The sequence below is a fragment of the Hyperoodon ampullatus genome (genome assembly GCF_949752795.1).
Source record: "Hyperoodon ampullatus genome assembly, chromosome: 9".
In the NCBI taxonomy this organism is placed as follows: domain Eukaryota; kingdom Metazoa; phylum Chordata; class Mammalia; order Artiodactyla; family Ziphiidae; genus Hyperoodon; species Hyperoodon ampullatus.
In genome coordinates, this window is record NC_136922.1 from 80,508,138 (window position 1) to 80,528,966 (window position 20,829).

Consider the following 20,829-nt stretch of genomic DNA (forward strand, 5'->3'; position numbering starts at 1 on the left):
GTGTAAATTAAATAATCAGATTAACATTGATTGATAGGACCTATGTCTATAAGTTTAAAACGGTCATCACTTTTTTTCTCATGGCTGAGTGATAATTAGCAGGAGACATAGTTATCAACACTTAGCACACAGACGTGAAGACATTCACTGCTGATACAGAACAGATGGACCATTAGATATTGAATCTTGTCATACATTAAATAATATGCCTTGAAATTATTTTCCAGATGTTTTAAGGTATAATTTACGTGAGCCAAATCATAGGTTTTAAAACGCAAAATTACTTCCATAAGGAATATTTTCAAGAAGTTCTTTTTAAAAACAACAAAGGGTAAATTTTGGAGAGCTTTTTTAATAGTTAGAATCTGAAAAATACCAAGGCTATATTCAACAAAACAGCACCCCATCAAAAGCTATATAGAACAGAACTTTCCATAGACACACTTGTTCTGGCTGGGGAGAGTGGGAAGAGAAGCAATATGAATTCTCTCTTGATCTTAAGTTTAAATTTTTGGGTCACTAGTAGCTACCAACCCAGAATGGAGGCCTCCCAGTACCATGCTGCCTTTTAAGTAGAATGTCACTTCCTAGGTAAGACTGTACTATAAAGTGTATCTAAGCCATGTACAGATGATCTTCATCCAGAATTTATCCTGTACTATTTTAATTTTAATTTTTCCCACTTTTAAGCTTATTGGTATGATTTATAAGGTTCTTTTGTTACTTATTAATGCAAGTAACATTACAAGACCACTTATTTTCTAAAACCAACAAATGTTTGATTACATAGCTGAAAAGTTTAGAGCTGGTATATACCCAGATACTACAATGAATATTAGCAACATGTTAAACCACTATACTAATATGTTTTAATTTATCTTTTCCTATTCTAAGAGATGCTACCTTCTTCCCATTCTCTCAGACACATCCTCTATCCATCCATCCATCCATCTCTCCATTCTTTTTTCTCTAGCTATGTATTCCACCTCTCCCTCCCAAATGTTTTGAAATTTTAGGTTAATCTCATTTGAGGCTCAGGTAGGCAAGAGAGTCTAGGATGCAGCTGAATACTTTATGGTTGGTGGAATTTACTTACTACTGGAAATCCATCTAATCATTCAACACTTAATACCTATTGTACTCCTGGCATTGCATTAAAAATTGAGTCTACGTAAATCAAAAGACATGGCCCCATCTTTAAAAAAAACAAAACATAATGAGGATAAAAGCACAAAACAAATATACTGCAAAATACTATAACCACCAATTAATTAAAATATTTAAAATAAAATAATGGAGAATAATGTCCAGGAAGTGAAGGTCATCCTTGGATTAATTAAGCATACTTTTCAAAGCAGTCTTAAGGTGAGTGTGAATGGAGATTTGCGTTGGGTACAATAGAAACAGAAGCTGGAGTGCAAGAGTCTGCTTAGGAAATGAGAGGCTGTTTCACAGAGAAGAAACCACTGAGTTGTCTTTAAAAAGGAAGTGTTTGCATGGCACATTAGTGACTGAGGCATTTTGATCAGAAGAACCATGTTTAAAGCAGGGAGGAGAATCACTGAGAGCAGGAAAAGACATGTTCAATGATCTACAACATGTTTGTGTTATTGGATATAAACTTCAAGGAGAAAAGTCAAAAAAGGTTTGGATCACAGATTGGTAGGGTTTAGGTATTAAAAGATTTGGGGTACTATAATCTAAAAATCTGTAAAGCGCAGAACTAGAGCCAATATGTCAAAGTAACAGGGAGATAGATTTGGGGCTCGATACAAAAAAAATATCAACAGTAGGAGGCATAACATTGGAAAAGGAGGGTCTCCTCTTTGGGTACCATTTGGAGATACTTGCAAGGGAATGAGTTTTGAGTTAGTACAAGAAATGTCTAGTAACTAAAGATGGTTCATAAGGAAGTAAGCTCCTTGTCACTGAAGGTATTCAAACTGGGTCTTTTTAATATGTCAGAGATGCTAGGAAAGGGACTCTTGTATCAGCTGTGATATTGCACTAGGTCCCTTAAGGTATTTTACAACTTTAAGATTCATTGAAAAATAAATAGAAACCCTTTCAACCGCCTTGTGTAACCATATTTTAGAGGAATCAAGGAGGTTTTAATTCAGAGATCTTAAAAGCAGGTGTATCAAATCCAGTGTTTCCATATCAGTGGGTCAGAAAATACTATACATCTGTGGTTACACAGGTAAGCCACACTTTCCATGTAGTTCCTGCTCCAGTCTGGTGTCAATTCTGCTCAAATGTGGACTTTCAGTAGGATAGTTTCTTTATCATGAGACCTGTGACCCTCATCTTTCCCATTTCTCATGAGTCTGCCATGCTCTTTCCCCTTTCCAGGATATGAACCTCGCTCAGGGTCCCTTTGACCCCACATTGCAGTTGATTCTACATCCACTCGTCTTCCTCCTACATCACCTCTTCTCTGTTGCAGACATTCCTGTGTTCTGTCAGTTATCTATGCTCTCACAGGCTTGATTATTAAAGGTTATAACATCACAGCAGAGGGCTAGTTTTTTGCTATGCATATCGTCGCCTTTGAATTTTTTTTGGCTGTGATATTATATAATTTTGTACTATTCATAATTATAGCAGTGAATTCATTGAGCAAATATTTCAGGGCACCTACAACATGCCAGACATTATTCTTAGCACTGAAGACTAACAGTGCCTTAAGACAAAGTACCTGTTGCCCTTTGTGGGCTTACATTCTGTTGAGGGAGGACCAACATTATGAAACATGAATAAACAAATATATAAATAAAGTATTTCAGACAGTGATAAGTGCCACAAAGCAAACAAAAGGGAGAAGAATAGTGACTTGGCTGGCAGGGCTGGTACTTTTAGCTCAGGTGGTCAGAGAAGGGCTCTCAGAGGATGTGGCATTTTAGCCAATGCATAAATGATGGGAAAGAGGCAAGTGGCCAGAGGGAACATCAAGAACCAGGGCCCTGAGATGATCCTGGCGGGTTTCTTAGCGGGAGAAAGAAAGGACCAGTGGACTAGAGCCTAGTGGGTGCAGGAAGGAGTTGTAGGAGGTGAAACCGCTGGGGTGCGAGGGGACCAGGTGGCAGAGGGTCTTCTAGCCCTTGCTGAAATAATGGAATATCATTCTAATTCCAGTGGGAAGCCACTGAAGAATTCTATGCAGGAAAATGATTATTGAAAAAAATATCACAAATTGAAGTGTGTCATGTAAGAACAAATGTTATGTTAAAGCTCATTAGGATAAATACCCTGTCGCTTGGATCTTTTAAATGGAAAATGAGATTGGCATTTTCACTCAAACAGATATTTCCATTTAAACTTAACCACTCATGAGTAATGCTTCAAAGAAATTAAATGACCCACATCAAAGAGTGTCATTAGCAGTTTTAATTTAAAATTTTTTTAATTAAGGATAGTTTGCATTAGTTTACAGCAGCAGTTGGTTCTTTGCTCTTCTCAATTGTTTGTAGTGAGAGATGTTACTCTTATTATCTGAATGAAAATAGATTCAGGTGACATTTTAGGTCATGGTTGTCGTTGATTCCAGATATATTCATACTCAAAACTCTCATCAAGGCTAGCATCTGTTGGAGGGAAAATCACCCCTGTTTTTGGTTATATGCTCACTATTTCCTCACTTCGGTTTGTTATTACTGCATTATCATACTTAAAATATAAAGCTGCCTTCTCTTTTCATCAAAATGTTACCACAGTAGAATTTCATTTCTACATGGTCACAGCTTGCTGCCTTTTGCTAGCAGCTGAATATCCTCAGAACGGCATGGTCCCTTAAATATTGAGTGAAAATCAATATTTGGACAGGCTTTCTTTTCCACTCTGGTCCTGTCCAAGATGGCAAGACATCCTGGTATACGGCAACAGTGGAAGAGTAACTAGGGCATGGAGGTGTCCGACTCCTTGGCACCAACTGCCAAGTTCAAGTGTCATCTCTGCTTATACCGTGTCTTATATCTTCTCAGTCTTCTTTATCTGGTACAGGTAAAGCTGAGATAAATTTGGAGGCTATAAAATTCTCTAATAACTGTGTTTTGTAAAAGTAGGTGATAAGTAGATGATTTCCACTTATGTTTTAATTCTGGAGATTTCTATCGTAATCTTTAAGCATCTCGGAAGTTGTCTTGCTGACCATGCCAGCTAGTAGTATAAATTGCTTTCTTTTCTTTCCAGGAAATGTTTCCAGACTGCACACTTTTACTTAGAGGACAGTACATCCCCTCGAGTAATATCCACACCTCCAACACCTATCTTTCCAATTTCAGGTAATAGCTTAAAGTGTGACCCTGAGTAGCTGGTAGACGTTAAATGAAAAGCGTGATGTTGGAAGGTTTTTCCTTATTGGAGTACTTTGCAAATGGCTATAATGTAGATTAGTAAATGTTTGTGTTGCCCAAAATAGTATGTATCAGGCATTCAGATTTATAACTTGTTCTTGTTAATTTTGAACATTCTTGGGACTTCCCTGGTGGCACAATGGTTAAGAATCCACCTGCCAATGCAGGGGACACGGGTTCGAGCCCTGGTCCAGGAAGATCCCACATGCCGCAGAGCAGCTAAGCCCGTGCGCCACAACTGCTGAGCCTGCGCTCTAGAGCCCGTGAGCCACAACTACTGAGCCCACGTGCCTAGAGCCCATGCTCCACAACAAGAGAAGCCACCACAATGAGAAGTCCACGCACCGCAATGAAGAGTAGCCCCCGCTCGCCGCAACTAGAGAAAGCCCGTGCACAGCAACGAAGACCCAACGCAGCAATAAATAAATTATTTAATTAATTTTTTTAAAGTAATTAATAAAAAAATGTTTTGAACAGTCTTAACCATACAGGTAATGTGGCAAAATAATTTATAGTTGTTCAGATGTTATATGTTAAAGAACATAAATATTTATAACAATAAAATATTAGTAAGGAATAATGCTGACTTTCAGTCATTTGCATTCCTTTAATGGAAACCTAAACAACAAAAGTCAGACTAAATCATTGCAGTAAGGATGGACAGGACAAAAACCACAAAAATAAGGATAAAGTTTAGTTCCCTTCTGATTATCTGAGTGTATGTGAGAAAAGGTTTCTTAACTACATTACGGGAAAAAAAAGAAATTTTAAAATGGTGAGGGTAGAAGAAAAACATGAGCACAAAGAATGTGTGGTTGCCGGAAATACTTTAAGTAAAAATGTCAGTTGTCTCCCTGGGAAAACATCAACTGTTTTATCAGAACTTACCTAGTTAACAATATTCAAAAATTAACCAGGGTCATTTTAAGACCCTTACTGACCCTAGAGTTCACACTGTAACTAAGGTCACAGACACTTACTGAATTAACATTTTATAACATTTCAGAATGAAAAGTGGTAACAATTTTAAAAAAATAGTTTTCTAGAAATGTGCGAATTAAGGAAGCAGAACTGGAGGACAGACGACAAGACAAGGACACGGAGAGTCACCAAACCAGGGAAAGCAAATGGAGACATTCCACTCTACATCTTTGTACAGAAGCCTCTTTTTAAATTGTCTGAGATGCCATATGTTATTGCTTGAGGCTCAAATTCTACATGAAGTTATCTTCTGAAGTCTCATGATTTAAAAAACAAAAATAAAGAAGAGAAGCATTTTCCTTGTAATTTGCAACAGGCATAGGAATAAGAAGTGTTTTGCTCTTTTACCTCTTTTATCAACTCTATCAACTCTGTGTCTTTAACCACCACTGTTTTGTTTTTCTAGTTTATATTAAACTTCTTTCTATTTCTTTTAGTATAGCACAATTTCTCGTTAACATATTTAGAATTTTGAGACCAATTGCTCTTGGCTATCTGTTGTGTTTAGTGCCCTTCACTTTCAAACATACCTCTTCTACATATCCTGTCAGCATGGCTATGCAAATTAACTATACCATTATCCAAAGTCCAACACAGTTTATTATTAACAATAAATAAAATAATCCAAAATCAGGTTGTCCAGGAAATCCAGAATTCCCTGTTCTACTTCTTAGAAGAATGGTGATCAAGGGCATATCCTCCTTTTACTTGCAGACCAATTTGTAAAAGAATTACCAAAAGACATGATGGCAAATGAGAAGTAGTCAGTTTGCTTGTGGAAAGATGTTAGCTGTGCAGGATAATATCCGTGGTTTTGACGAAGCTTTACTAGGAGAAGTAACGATTTAGATGTGACAAGTTATTTCTGTTTTCTTGTCTAATTATAAAAGCTACTTCTAGGCAAGATCCTTCTGTAGGTGTGAAGGTGGAATTATACCTTTGTCTAGTGTTTCTTAAGGTTAACTCGCTAATTCAATTTTAGCATTCAGGTATACTCATCTAAAAGAGAACAGATGGATTCTAATTTTTTTTAAATCAACAAATTCTTGGTAACTGAAGCTTAAAAATATTAAATGGCCTAGATGCTGAACATCTGTTGATGTAAATAACTGGTTCTAGTGAAATGTGTTTGATGTTTCCTTGTCAGAGGAAGGAAATTGTGAAATTGCACACTGTGAACTAGTAATATGTTTAATCTAAGAAAGTCTTTCCAGGAAAAAAAAAAGAAAAAAACAGAACCAGGTAAAATAATTTGGCCCCTTCACAATTAATTAACAGATCCAATGACTTTGTTTACATAGCATATTTTTAAGTTAGAACTCTTGAAATTTTACAGATTAAAAGTCCCAAAGGTTTTTGACATTATCCTTAATGAATAGTCTGCATATAAATGTTTTCTATTATTTATAGAAAGAAGGAAAAAAATGTTTTCAAATGTAAACATCTGACTATTTATCGGAGAGGCATTAAACTGTACAATTTTATAAAACTGAAATTTCACGATATATTATGTTTAGTCCAGGGTAAAATTGAAAATATATTATTTCTGCATTTTTTCCCCAGAATTTGCAGGCAACTCCCGCTCATGTTAAAGAAAGTTATCCATAAAGAGATGCAGTCCATTGATAAGAAGTGAGGCTGTGGTATTATTTGTAACTTAACATTGAAAATTAAGTTTCTCTTTAGAGTATGAAAGGAAAAGAGATTCCTGAACAAATCAGAATTCTAAAATGCAGGTTATGATTGAAAGTAAGTATAGAGAAAATTGGTAATTGTTGCTGAATATTTCTTTGAACATAGATTCCGTCAGGATTATAGGAATAAGTGAACTTTGAAGTTGTTTTAGAAGAAGGCTCTTTATAAATCTCTATAAATGAGAGGCACATTTATTTCTGTTGAATTATCCTTTCCAACCTGATTTTTTTTATTCACTTAGATGATGTTGGAGCAATTCCAGTAAAGCACTTTCCAAAGCATGTTGCAGACTTACATGCAAGTAGTGGGTTTACTGAAGAATTTGAGGTATGATTTTAATATGTCTATTTTAAATAATATGGAAAATAGTAAAGTTTTTAAATTCAGCAATAGGCTATTTCTTAACATTGAAACCATTTTCACTTCTAGCAAGATTATTAGTTCCATAATCAATTATGTGTTTAGGATGTGTGTTATGGTTATCATACAATTTAGAAAATTAGTTTTCCATTTTAAAATTCAAGTTGTAAAAGTGGAAAAAACAAAAACATGGTTAATTCTCTCCCATAAAATCAGAGCTCTAGTGTTCTTTTTTAAATCTGAATTAGTAACAGATTCCTTTTAATTTCCTAAATTATATAAATTATAGTAAACTAGTAAATTTCATAATTTTCAGCCAAAATACATACAAGTTCTTCATTGTAAGTATTACAACAGTGTAAATGCAGAAGCACTTATTATACAAGGCCTAATAAATATTGTACAAGGTAAAACCCCATCTTATCAAAAAAATATGCATTTCTAAAAAAACATTTGAACTTCACAATCAGTGAAAAATTTTCTAGTATTATTCTGTAAAATACTCTTAGATGGTAGGGGCAGAGAAATTTACTGCAAATTTATCGTGGCCCACGGAACTGTCAGTTAAAGAGCCTTTTCAAAATAGGGTGCCATAAACCAGCAGTTAGAAATAATAACCACAAAACATAAAGTTACTCTTACTGAGCACTCCCTCATATGCGGGTCATTGTACTAGATGCCTCTACATTCTACCTTCATCCAACTCTGGAAGTTATTTGTTTTTATTTCTATTCATATTGCTGATGAAATCAACTTCCACGGAAGTTAATTAACACCTAATAAATAGCAGGGTTGGGATTCAAACTTAACACTCATGTCCTTTCCATTCTAGACATCGAGGGATCCCCACCCCCTCCCCAGCCTCTCCCCTTTAGGAAGCATCACATTGCTTTTCTGCCTCCTTACCTCAGCCCCAAGTGCTCAGTTGACCTCCCTCTTTGAAGCCCTTTGAGGTCTGATCCTGATCAGAGGATACACCACCGTCCCTAATATACGCAGAAACTGCTTCCCACGAATCAGATCAACAAGAACGTATTTACGGAAGGAAAATGCCAGAGATTAGAAAGCTTTAAGAAACCAAAGGAAAGAGAAATGAAATATATGTTTTCACTAAATTAAAAACAGTAGAAATCAGCTAATTTAATCTTAAAAGAAGTCTAAGTCATAGCTACATTGAATAAGAAAGCAGTGTGAAGTGACTACTAAGTAAAGTGGAATAATATGAAGAATTCTATTTTTAAAACATCAAATTATTTTTTCCTACCATACTAGAGGTTACTGGATGGTGCAGTATTAACTTGTAGAAACTATCAGGCATCCAACAAACAAAATCACAGTTGCAAAAGGGAGAATATGCTAAGGATGTGTCTAATCTTCCAGATGTTAAAAGCCATAAGGAGGGGCTTCCCTGGTGGCACAGTGGTTAAGAATCCGCCTGCCAACGCAGGGGACACGGGTTCGAGCCCTGGTCCAGGAAGATCCCACATGCTGTGGAGCAACTAAGCCCGTGCGCCACAGCTACTGAGCCTGCGCTCTAGAGCCCGCGAGCCACAACTACTGAAGTGTGCGTGCCTAGAGGCTGTGCTCTGCAACAAGAGAAGCCACTGCAATGAGAAGCCCACACGAAGAGTAGCCCCCGCTCGCGGCAACTAGAGAAAGCCCGCATGCAGCAACAAAGACCCAACGCAGCCAAAAATAAATAAATTAAAAAAAGAAAAAAAAAGCCATAAGGAAAAATAGACAGTTTATTGTAAAACTTGCTGATAAGCATATATACAAAGGCAGATTCACAGTTTTCACAACTATAAAATCATTTTGAATATTATTAAGCAGTTCATAATGATTAAATTAATAAAATAACCTCACATTTTTACTCAAAAAGTATTTTCTTAATTCCATTGCTTTAACTCACAGTCTGATTAAAGAAAACTTTTCATTAACTTAGTAATTAGCTTAATAACTAATAATGCTACACCTCTTCAGTGGTTCATATAGTAAATTGTTTTTAAGTCTAGAGTCAGAATGACTTGCTCCAGAAGAGGCCTTAAAAGCTTGTTTAGTGAAAGGCTGAGCCATTTTGCTGATGAATCAGATTTATATTTAAGTTATATACTTTCTCAAAAATTATAAAGCTTTCATGTTATTATCTTAATATGTACTAAATAATTGTAAATTCCAAACTAATATATTTAGATAGAAGACATCCCTGGGAAGGATTTTAATTCATTTTAAAAGAGAAATGGCCAAAATAATTTTTCTCTACCCATTGAAGTTTTATTTTAATTAAAAAGAGGTCTACTAATTAAATATGTAGAAAGTAGTACTATCTAAATTTTGTTTCAAAAGACATAGTATATATGATAAAAACAAATTTCAGGAGATTTCTAATGTTTTGACAGCTCTACAGACCACCTAATAGGAAACTGTTTACTCTTTAAAATTACTCAAAATAAACAAACAAAAAAATGTACTACTAATTCAGTTTTAAATAGTTCTATCATGATCAAATACAATTATATTTGAATATTAGTAAATCTGACTAGTATGTTAAAATGTGTCATCAAGTATGTGGTTTTTCTCATCAGCATTTTTAAAATTCATCATATAATTATACCACTGTCCCCTTTTAAAAGTGTTATTTTTTTCCTTTTACATAATGTTAAGGTTCCAAGCTGTTAGAAGTTTTGATTTGCATGCAACTGTTTGAAACATTCTGTTTTGTTAGTATTTGACAAATGTATTTATTGCATGATCATGGTTTTCCATTGTAAACCTAATATGAACACTTTCTTTTCTCATTTGTCGTGTGCTGTGGAATTTGATTTCTTTACTTTTTTGGCATTCATTCCCTCATTAGACACTGAAAGAGTTTTACCAGGTAAGGCATTATTTCACTGCATTTTCTTTTAGCCAAGAAATAGTTGTAACATATAAAAAAAATTTTTTTTGGATAGATTGTTTTGTTTGTTTTGTCTTCCGTAGTATATTTTAAGGCACTTTGTTTGAAAGGATGTGTGTTAAAACGTTACACGTACAATTTCTTTACAGGAGGTGCAGAGCTGTACTGTTGATTTAGGTATCACAGCAGACAGCTCCAATCACCCTGACAATAAGCACAAGAACCGATACATAAATATTGTTGCCTGTAAGTATATCCTTCACTCAACTCTGACTTGTTATCATTGTCATTGTGGTGCTTTTAGTTCAATGTCCAGAAGTCGTCTGACAGCAGACCTCGGTGTAGCTGTTTCAGGACCTTTGTATCAGGGGATGAGACTTGCGTTAGATAATACAGAGTGTTTTACCACTCCAGTTTAAATACATTCTGCAATTAATGACATCTGTTTCTATTGAACAAAATCAACTCATATTTTAACCCAGTCCTTTCTTCAGACCCCATGGCCTGTAAATCTGTTCTTATGGTTTTCTGTCATTATTTATATTCCATAGTCTTGTTTTCACTGGAGATCCCCCTACTTGATGTGAATTTACTAATGAAATGGGATTTTCTTTAGACTCTATTTTTCCTTCTACCCTTTTCCCTCCTCTCTTGCCATTCTCCCCTGGGGTCTGATAAAGGATTAATTGGATTCATCCTTTTTATTTCTTCTCTCCCTTTACTACCTTAGCTGACCTCTCTTTTTCTCCTCCATGAGCAGCTTTCTGGCTCTTTTCTTTAGGACAAGTTTACCTATTTTTTTGTATGAAATTAGCATGTTTCTTCCATCTTCTTGCAGCACCTCTTATTTACATCTGTTCCCTTTTATTTTCCTTTATAGCCCCCTCCATTTCTTGAAATCCATCTTCATTCTTCCCCAAAACTTCAACTTATATCCTTTCTTCTATATTCAGTGGGCCTTCCTAGATTCATGTGAACAGGGTATTACCAGCTTGGTTATTTAAATTCTGGTTCCATTCTAGTTTCTGGAATGGGAATTTTTTTTTTTTTTTTTTTTTTGTGGTACGCGGGCCTCTCACTGCCGTGGCCTCTCCCATTGCGGAGCACAGGCTCCGGACGCACAGGCTCAGCGGCCATGGCTCACGGGCCCAGCCGCTCCGCGGCATGTGGGATCTTCCCAGACCGGGGCACGAACCCGTCCGTGTCCCCTGCATCGGCAGGCGGACTCTCAACCACTGCGCCACCAGGGAAGCCCTGGAATGGGAATTTTTACGATCACAGTTCTAAGTAGTTTTCATGGACGCTGTCTTTTTTTCCTGCAAGGTTTACACCAGTCTTTCCATTTTGATAGAAAGTTCTGCTTCATGTTTGTCTTTCTCAACAGAAGCAGCTATCCTGCTGCACATAAAAACTCAGTTGCTTCTTGGACAGGGTGAAGTGGTTGTGAGACCATTCTCTCTACAAGCTAAATAGAAAATACCCACCAGCTAATTAAGAAGCAGATAGAGATTAACATTTTTTGAACACCTACTATGTGCCTAGGACTGTGAATTCGTCATTTCATTCCATCCCTGAAATAACCTGGCAAGATAGAGGTAATAACAGTCCTACTTTGAGATGAAGAAAAGCAACCCGGAAAACTTACCCAGTAATACCCTTCTGAAAATCTGAAAACCAAAATGCAAAAGTAGCCTGGCATCCAAACCCATCTTTCCATGGCCACACATCTATTTGTGCCTCCATTTCCTGCATCTTTGTGAGCTGCTAATGTCACCAAAGTATTATTATCCCAGAACGTCTCTTTAACTTGTCATAGTTTGGTCTGTATTCATTTCTTCATCCTTGAAAAAAAAAAATAGTCTGCCCAGTGAAATCACCAAGTGTCCTTCTAGTGACACTTTCCTTTCTTATTATGCAGTTCCTCCAACTATAGTTTCTCTGTAGGACTGAATTTAATCCCAAATACCTCATTTCAACACATTTAATTATGACCTTGCACCATGTATAAGTTACCACGGTTTTCATCCCCTCTTCACTGACAGTACAGGATCCGTGTCCTCCGTTCTTGGGCAGTCGTTGCCCTGCCTCCCTTTGCAATAGTTCCTCTTTGAGGTCTTCCCTTGAAAGAGCTGTTTGCTCTAACCATTCACGGAAACTTTCTAGACCCCTTCTGCTTCCTTCTCTACTTCTTCCGCCATCAGCCTCCTGTTCAGAGCATGCGTGCTGCCATCCTTCCTGAGCTTTCTGACACCCCCGTCACTCTTCTCTCCCCTTCACTGGCTCTGCAGTGTTCACAGCCCCAGTATCCACCTTTAGAAACCCATCTACAATGCCAACTTCAGGATTCAACCTCTATGAAAATGTTTATTTTCATCCCAAACCAATACAGTTTCTGTCTTCGTGTCCCTCTAGGACTCTGCACCTCTCTCTTGACACCGGAACATTCCTCTCTGTGTATAGGTCCATTCTCACCCTCCACACTGGAAACCTTGAAAGAGGATTTTGTTGTATTTATCTTTATTTTTGTCATCTCTGTATCCTCCAAAAGCTGACTAAAGTAAATGATGTTTGCACTGATTTTAATTGTATTTGATAAATTATTATGTAAATATAAATGAACTTTATGCTGAAAAGCAGTTCGTGCTATAGTGAAATATTTTCTTTTTTTTATTACAGATGATCATAGCAGGGTTAAGCTTGCACAACTTGCTGAAAAGGATGGCAAACTGACTGATTACATCAATGCCAATTATGTTGATGTAAGCGTGTTTCAACTGAAATTTTATGAAACTTATGTTAAACTATGAATTTATTATACCATGGTATTGTACATAGAATAGTTATAAGTATTAAATGAAAGATAATAAAAAATACAAATTAGTAGTAAGAGATCCCGTAGCTAAAGGTTTTCAGATTGAATGGCATTCAAGCTATTGTACTTGGTTTATCTCCTGGGTGAGAGAAGGAATTCAGGCTGAGAAATTACATTCAAGGTAGGATGTATATATTCTGATAGTTTTATAGCTCCTTAAATAAGAGGGGTAGGATCAGTGCTTATTTGGAATGTCCCATAGCTCCTAGCACATTACTATGTAGGTAGCAGCTGATAGATAAATTTTGACTGAAAAATTCTCAGGGTAGTACTGGCTAAAAGGCAAACACATGATTTCCAAACCAGTTACCAGCCTTTATAATCTTGAGTGCTTCTCAGATACCCAGCTTTGTGAAACTTACTGGAGATCTCCAGGGTCTGTAGACCACTGACTAACTTACTGGTTTTTTTCCTGTGGTCAATTGAATGCCAGTGGAACTCAGTTATTTTCCTGACGCTGACCTTGCAGTCTAGTTGCCTTCAGGTTTATGCTGTTTGGAACAATTCATTCAAAGAAGTGAGTACCGGGCTTCCCTGGTGGCGCAGTGGTTGAGAGTCCGCCTGCCGATGCAGGGGACACGGGTTCGTGCCCCGGTCCAGGAAGATCCCACATGCCACAGAGCGGCTAGGCCCGTGGGCCATGGCCACGGAGACTGCGCATCTGGAGCCTGTGCTCCACAACGGGAGAGGCCACAACAGTGAGAGGCCCGCGTACCGCCAAAAAAAATAAAAAATAAAAAATAAAAATAATAAATAAATAAAAATTTAAAAAAATTTAAAAAATTTAAAAAAAAAAAGAAGTGAGTACCAAATATAAGTATACAGTAGGTTTGTTGTAGGCAACCACTTCAGGCTACCATAGCAGGAAGTGTGTATGTCAGATTGAATATTAGCTTTGGAGTTAGAACTGGTTTTGAATTCCAGCTCTGCCATTGGCTAACTGTGAAAGCTTGGAAAGCCACTTAACTCCTCTGAGCTTCAGTTTCCTATCTCCAAATCAGGGATGATGCTTCCATTTTGCATATCAATTAAGGATTAGGGTTAATGTTTGTAAACTATCTTGGCCAACAGTGAGTAATAAGTGAAGGATAGCTATTAATGATTAGCATTGCTCAGTGCCACCAAGGAGAGGGCAAGAAGAAAACACCGAAGTTTTCCTGACTATTATAGACAACTGAGCCCTAATGCCTCAAACATATTTCAAAGCAGCACAATTAAGCACCAGATGTTAAGCATAGTAAACAGACTTGGATTAAATGCACTTAGACCAGAGGTGCAGAGAATAGTGGTTGTGTCAGTGCAAAAAGAACTCTTTTTTTTACAAAAACTATAACTAAAGAAGAGTTGCTGTCTTTGCTAGTACTAGTAAGTTTCTCTAGCTTTGAAAGTTTTTTTTTTTTTATGGTTTTCTTTTATAGCAAAAATCTCCTGATCTTAGAAACTGAACAGATAAAAATGGCATACAAATTTGTCGGTAAGAAACATTTGTCATTTGTTTCTTCAGGGCTACAACAGACCAAAAGCTTACATTGCTGCCCAAGGCCCACTGAAATCTACAGCTGAAGATTTCTGGAGGATGATATGGGAGCATAATGTGGAAGTTATTGTCATGATAACAAACCTTGTGGAGAAAGGAAGGGTATGAAGGTCATCTATTATGTCATCCCCGAGATAGTGATTAGAAATGCTTTAAGTTGCTTTTGATAGAGTCAGCATTAGGAAGCAGCAAAAGTCAGGGAAGCTAATCAGGATTCCTTTCAAGTAAGTATGACAGCTTAAGGGAAACTTAAAGGTCAAAAAGTTTCACTGTAACTCAAGCTACCTGCTATTTAAATGCATTCTTCATTCCGTAAGACAAAGCAAATGAGGTTCATTGCAAAGCAATGCAGAGTGAAGTAGATTTTAATTCATGGGAGCTGGATTCTAGTCCTGGCTTTATAGCGACTCAGTACATCTGGCCTCAGTTTCCTCATCTGAAAGGGGGGAGTTTGAATCTGATGATCTCAAGTCCCTTTCAGCCCTGTAATTCTCTCTCTGCTCTCCTCTACAACAAATCTGCAATCACTTAGAACGGAAAGAACATGTTTAGAAGAATGAGGGAGTCATGGTATCAAATCTTTACTGATTTCAGGGATGACTTACACTAAGCATTTGAAATATGAAAAGAGCATCTTGACTTTCTCTTTTGCAGAGAAAATGTGACCAGTACTGGCCTGCTGATGGGAATGAAGAGTATGGGAACTTTCTGGTCACTCAAAAGAGTGTTCAAATGCTTGCATATTACACTGTGAGGACTTTTACTCTAAGAAACACAAAGATCAAAAAGGTGAGTCCACAAATGATGGCTATCATCAACTGAGTAATACATCTCGATCCTTTTTTAAGAAAACAGGTGGTATAACCGAAACAGGGTAAAAATACAAATAATTAAAAGCATTAAGAGTTCTTATCACAGGGCTTCCCTGGTGGCGCAGTGGTTGGGAGTCCGCCTGCTGATGCAGGAGACACGGGTTTGTGCCCCGGTCCGAGAAGATCCCACGTGCCGCGGAGCGGCTGGGCCCGTGAGCCATGGCCGCTGAGCCTGCGCGTCCGGAGCCTGTGCTCCGCAACGGGAGAGGCCGCAACAGTGAGAGGCCCGCGCACCGAAAAAAAAAAAAAAAAGAGTTCTTATCACAGCTACACCTCAATCCCAAAAGTTTCTTCCAAGTCTCTTAATGCCAGATGTGGCTTTAGCACCATATTGATCATGGTGCCAATGGTTGCAGTGATACAGGAACAAAAGTCCCTGCCCCATGTGATAACTGCACATCCAACTGAAAATAGTGGAGACTGAAAAAGGGGAGGAAAAGAAAAAGAGCAAGTTATAAGTCAGGGTTCCTTAGAAAAACATATATCTGTATGTAGATATATATGTATGTGTGTGTGTGTATATATATATATATATATATATATATATATATATATATATATATTTAAAGAGAGAGAGAGGGTGTTTTAAGAATTGACTCCAGGCTGGAAATTCAGGCAAGATTTCTACATTGCAGTCTTTAGGAGAATACCTTCTTCTTCAGGAAACCTCAGTCTTTGCTCTTAAGGCCTTCAACTGACATTATGGAGCATAATCCACCTTACTGGAAGTCTTACTGATTTAAATGTCAATCACATCTAAAAAATACCTTGACAGTAACATCTGGTGTGACAGGTGTTTGACCAAACTACTGGCCACCATAGCCTAGCCAAGTTGACACATAAAATTAACCATCACAAATGACAGTGTACTTTTTTAGCTTCGTTGTGAACCACCAACATCAAGCTATGAATCCTGAGTTGATGTTTAAGGACCCCGTGTGTGCATGTTCCTATAATTAGCTGATTAGCTGTCTGGTCTCTTCCAGGGTTCCCAGAAAGGAAGACCCAGTGGGCGCGTGGTCACCCAGTACCACTACACTCAGTGGCCTGACATGGGAGTGCCAGAGTATTCGCTGCCTGTACTGACCTTTGTGAGAAAGGCATCCCATGCCAAGCGCCACGCAGTAGGGCCTGTTGTTGTCCACTGCAGGTGAGTCTCAGCGCCAGGTTTCCAAATCCATAGAATTGCTTATGCTAACAAAAAGGGAATCAGTGGAACAAAGCTTTTGCCAAAGTGGGAATGATTTCACAAACTGAGGGGCATGAAATGTTGGTTACTGGGAAGTGAGTATGCCAGACCCAGAATTGGATTGCTGAATATTTCAAAGCACCAGGTATTTCTATGATGTATAATATTCTACTTGATTGGTTAATTGGATTTCAGCTTATTAACTGTGTGAAGCAGGCAGAACAACGTTTTGTCATTAAACAAGCATTTATTACAACATAATGTCGTGGGATAAAAATGCTTAAGACACAACCCCTGTTCCTAGGAGTTAATAGTCTATTGTAGACTTAATATGCCAGGTTTACATTAGAAAAACCAAAGTGCACAAAGTATGGGGAATTTAGCAAAATATTTTAAGTTGTTTTAAAGCAGTTTGGGGTCAAAACCCCGTTTCTCATTTTCCTGAGTTCTGTCTAATATATCCTATTGAATGTGTAATCAATTCATCATTGCCCAGGTAATTTAATTTCCAAGACTGGGTGAGTGAATAGAAATAATGATATTTCAGAGAAAGAGAAAAATGTGTTAGAGGCTTTAATATTTTCCAGTTAAAACAAAAATAGCAGTTACTGTTTACTGCGTGCTGACTTCTGTGCCAAGCTTTATGACCACAAAAGTCAAATGCATTTCTCCGCGGAGTATTTTTGTCAAAGCAGCGTCTGTGTTTTTACAGAAACAACTGTGTTCCTTTGATATGCAGAGTATCTCACACATTCTGATTACCTATCTCAGGAGTTATCCTCAAAGTTTGAGAGACCTATCTTGAGTTTTTTATCTGTGAGCCTGACGATAAGCTGAGGGAAACAGGAAGATGCAGGAAAAATAGCTGTGAAGGTCAGGGATTGTTTCCCAGCGAATGGAAAAGGCCCAGAGCCTTGTGCAGAGCGGGTGCTAATTCTCCACTCTAGTACTTCCTACTCGTCAGAGCATTTGAAAAGAATCCCTGTCTCTGAATTCTGTCCCTCCAGTAGAGGCTTTGAAGAAGTTGTTAGATAATGGCCCTTTAGAAATGACTGAAGTTATTCTTTATTCTTCACCATCTCACTGAAATGATATTTTCAGCTGAAAGCCTTCGCAAACTCTTTTTTTCCATTAATGTGGAAACCTTTACAAACATGTTTACCTGACGATACAGACCCAGAGACCTTGTCTTTTCAGAGTCTGGTGAGGCTGATGCTTTCATTCTTCTCAAATTAAATGTCTATTTGCTCTACTCTGATACATACTATTTCCACTGTATAATGTAGAACGAATAATAACTGTAATTGAAAATAAAAAATCTCCAACAGGAATAATCAGATTACTTTGGAGTTTGACCTATAAGCAAGAAAGAAAGAAAGAAAGAAAAAACTTTGTTTGTTATTTGAAGCATTGTGCTTAACTCCTAAGCTGCTTACTGTCTTGCTGAATTACTTACTAAGTGGCTCATTTGCTTGGAGAAGGATAATAATTTACAAGACAGCCAGGAGTGACCAATCCTCAAATGTATTTTATGTTGACATTGAAGTCTCTTTCTTTGTGTGCTCTTCAGTGCTGGCGTTGGAAGAACGGGCACATATATCGTGCTAGACAGTATGCTGCAGCAAATTCAACATGAAGGAACCGTCAACATATTCGGCTTTTTAAAACACATTCGTTCACAAAGAAATTACCTGGTGCAAACTGAGGTATGATAAAAAGGATAATTTCCTTTATCTAAGGGTTAGAAGTGTCCCTAAACTGCTGGATAGACCAGAGTTTGTATTACCAGGTGCGTTAGTCCCATGGGGCTCCCTGTAATAAAGTGCTACAAACGGGGTGGCTTAAAACAACAGAAACGTGTTTTCCCCTACTTCTGGAGGATAGAAGTCCAAAATCAAGGGGTAGGCAGGGCCATGCTCCTTCCGAATCCTCTAGGGAAGGATCCTTCCCTGTCTCTGCAAGCTTCTGATAGCCTCCTATTTCCCTGTATTTGGCAGCCTAACTGCCTCCTTCTTCACACGGCTGTCTTCCCTCTGTGTCCGTGTCTGTGTCCAAATTTCCCTCTTCTTATAAGGACACCAGTCCCCACCTCATCTTAACTAACTACATCTGCATCGACTCTATTTACAAATAAGGTCACATTCTGAGGTCCTGGAAGGTTAGGGTTTCAGCATATCTTCTGCGGGGGCGGGAGGTGTGCACAATTCAAACTATAACACCAGGTACTTTCACATAAGTCATGGATGGACCGGCTAAATTTTGTCTATTTTATGACCAAATGGGGAATATCTTTAAAATGACACTGGTCACAGACAAGATTCAGAAAAAGAGTAAGTGGATCAGTCAACCCTCATCTCCTCTTGCAGAATCCTCAAGCTTTTCCTGCATGTAATGAATGAATGGATTTATTCTCATATTTAAATAGTATGAAGTATGCTCAAATTATTCCCTTTTTTAAGCCCGGATTATTTACCCATATCTGACACAGGACAAACTCTGCCTACCTGTATTTTATTTTCACTATTTCTAAATAAAAAGGGATTTAAATTGAAAACTATGTATAGCAGCTTGAAAGCAATAAGAAACATATGACTGAGTGGGCTTCCACACCAAAGCAACCAAACTTCATTCCATCAAGGAAATGACATGCTAGTCAGATAAGACGAGGGAAGAGTCCCATACATGAAATAGAAGATAACTATTAAAAACTGTATAGATAATTGTACTAAATTATATATGACCGGCTAAAAGGAGAATTGGAATGGGGAGAAGGGGAAGACCCATCAGAAGTAGAGAAGTCCGTGCAAAATGTGGAAGAGGGTCTCAGGTTTGAAGGATGAGCAGAGAGGGCATTGCTTTGCCTCCCCAAATCTTCCAGTGATCTCCTTCCCTAAACGCCAATGCACAAGAAATAAAGAGGTGAGGGAGGGAAAGAGTTGTATTGTTTCTGGATGACCACCTTTTCCTCCATCTGACTTCCTGCCAGGACTAGTAAGCAATCTCTGTGGGTCTTCCCTTCCATTTTGTAAAACACTTTTTTGTCCATCAGTGGAAGATACTACTTTTGTACCTCAATACAGATTAGGAAAACCTGAGGTGATATCCCTGTTTGTCATTGCTTTGCCAGGAACAGTATGTCTTCATTCATGATGCGCTGGTCGAGGCGATACTTAGTAAAGAAACTGAGGTCCCAGACAGCCACATCCACGCCTATGTTAATGGGATCCTCATTCCTGGACCAACAGGCAAAACAAAGCTAGACAAACAATTCAAGGTGAGTTCTCTCGGAAGCCCCTCTCTTGGGTGTCACCACAGGTTGGAATGTTCCTGCATCTCCTCATTTGAGTGGACAAAGCCATGTGGACAGGCTGAGCGCTCTGTTGGCCCCGTGGCTTTGTTGTGTTCTTTACAACAGGCCACAAAGCCACTTGGCAAATTTCAAGAACCTTAATTTTGAGTAGCGAGAGGGAAAGTTCTCAGAAACCCTAGAAATGCAGACGTGGTCCAGGAAGGGAGGGCACAGAACAGAACAGGAGGAACAGGCAGAACTTCTGACACAGACGGTGTAAGTGCTCTTCTCGCTCTGAGAAAACCAGACCACTTAACCACGAGTGCTGTGGCTCAGGCTGTCTGTGCTGCTCTTTGGAAGAGTCTGTCTCACTTGAAGCCCCGAGACTAGAATAGGCCATCCCAAAAGAATAGCTTCTTCAACCCCAGTTTCTCCCACCCACCCTGTCACGAGGAAGTCAGCTAGACAGGGGAGCATGCTTTGTTCAGTGTGCTACCTCTCACAACTTAGCTCTCTGACTTCCAGAAACAAATCAGCAAAGAATTCAGAAAGCAGTTGTTACCAGACCTGCCTGCGGAGATAGGGGGATTTGCAGAGCTGTCATCTTCCAGAGGAATGAAGGCTATGTTATTTTGTTCCCCATTATTTCTATACTAACCTCTTACTTCTCAGGGTTGCTAGAGAAACAGGGCCAATTTCTGAAGAAGGAATGTCTAGGAAGAATTCAGAAGGCCCTGGAAAAACCCAGGGGAGTTAACAAACCTCAAGATTGAAGTTTTTTCT

The 20,829-nt window shown here is 38.2% G+C and overlaps 1 protein-coding gene across 6 annotated transcripts in view; it reads left to right on the forward strand.

Annotated features, from left to right (window-relative positions):
• The window catches only part of PTPRZ1 (protein tyrosine phosphatase receptor type Z1), a gene marked incomplete at both ends in the record, with an annotated part of 166,958 nt that overhangs the window by 135,862 nt on the left and 10,267 nt on the right, over positions 1–20,829 (forward strand). For 2 of the 6 annotated variants that reach the window (XM_079710934.1, XM_079710937.1), the window contains 10 exons: positions 4,189–4,280; positions 7,270–7,355; positions 10,246–10,266; positions 10,437–10,533; positions 12,964–13,046; positions 14,664–14,798; positions 15,351–15,485; positions 16,555–16,718; positions 18,328–18,463; positions 19,885–20,031. In XM_079710934.1, the coding sequence (XP_079567060.1) occupies positions 4,189–4,280; positions 7,270–7,355; positions 10,246–10,266; positions 10,437–10,533; positions 12,964–13,046; positions 14,664–14,798; positions 15,351–15,485; positions 16,555–16,718; positions 18,328–18,463; positions 19,885–20,031 (1,096 nt within the window). Of the gene's footprint in view, positions 1–4,188; positions 4,281–7,269; positions 7,356–10,245; positions 10,267–10,436; positions 10,534–12,963; positions 13,047–14,663; positions 14,799–15,350; positions 15,486–16,536; positions 16,719–18,327; positions 18,464–19,884; positions 20,032–20,829 lie in introns of all 6 variants that reach the window. The other 4 variants (XM_079710935.1, XM_079710939.1, XM_079710936.1 and 1 more) reach the window with 3 other exon arrangements.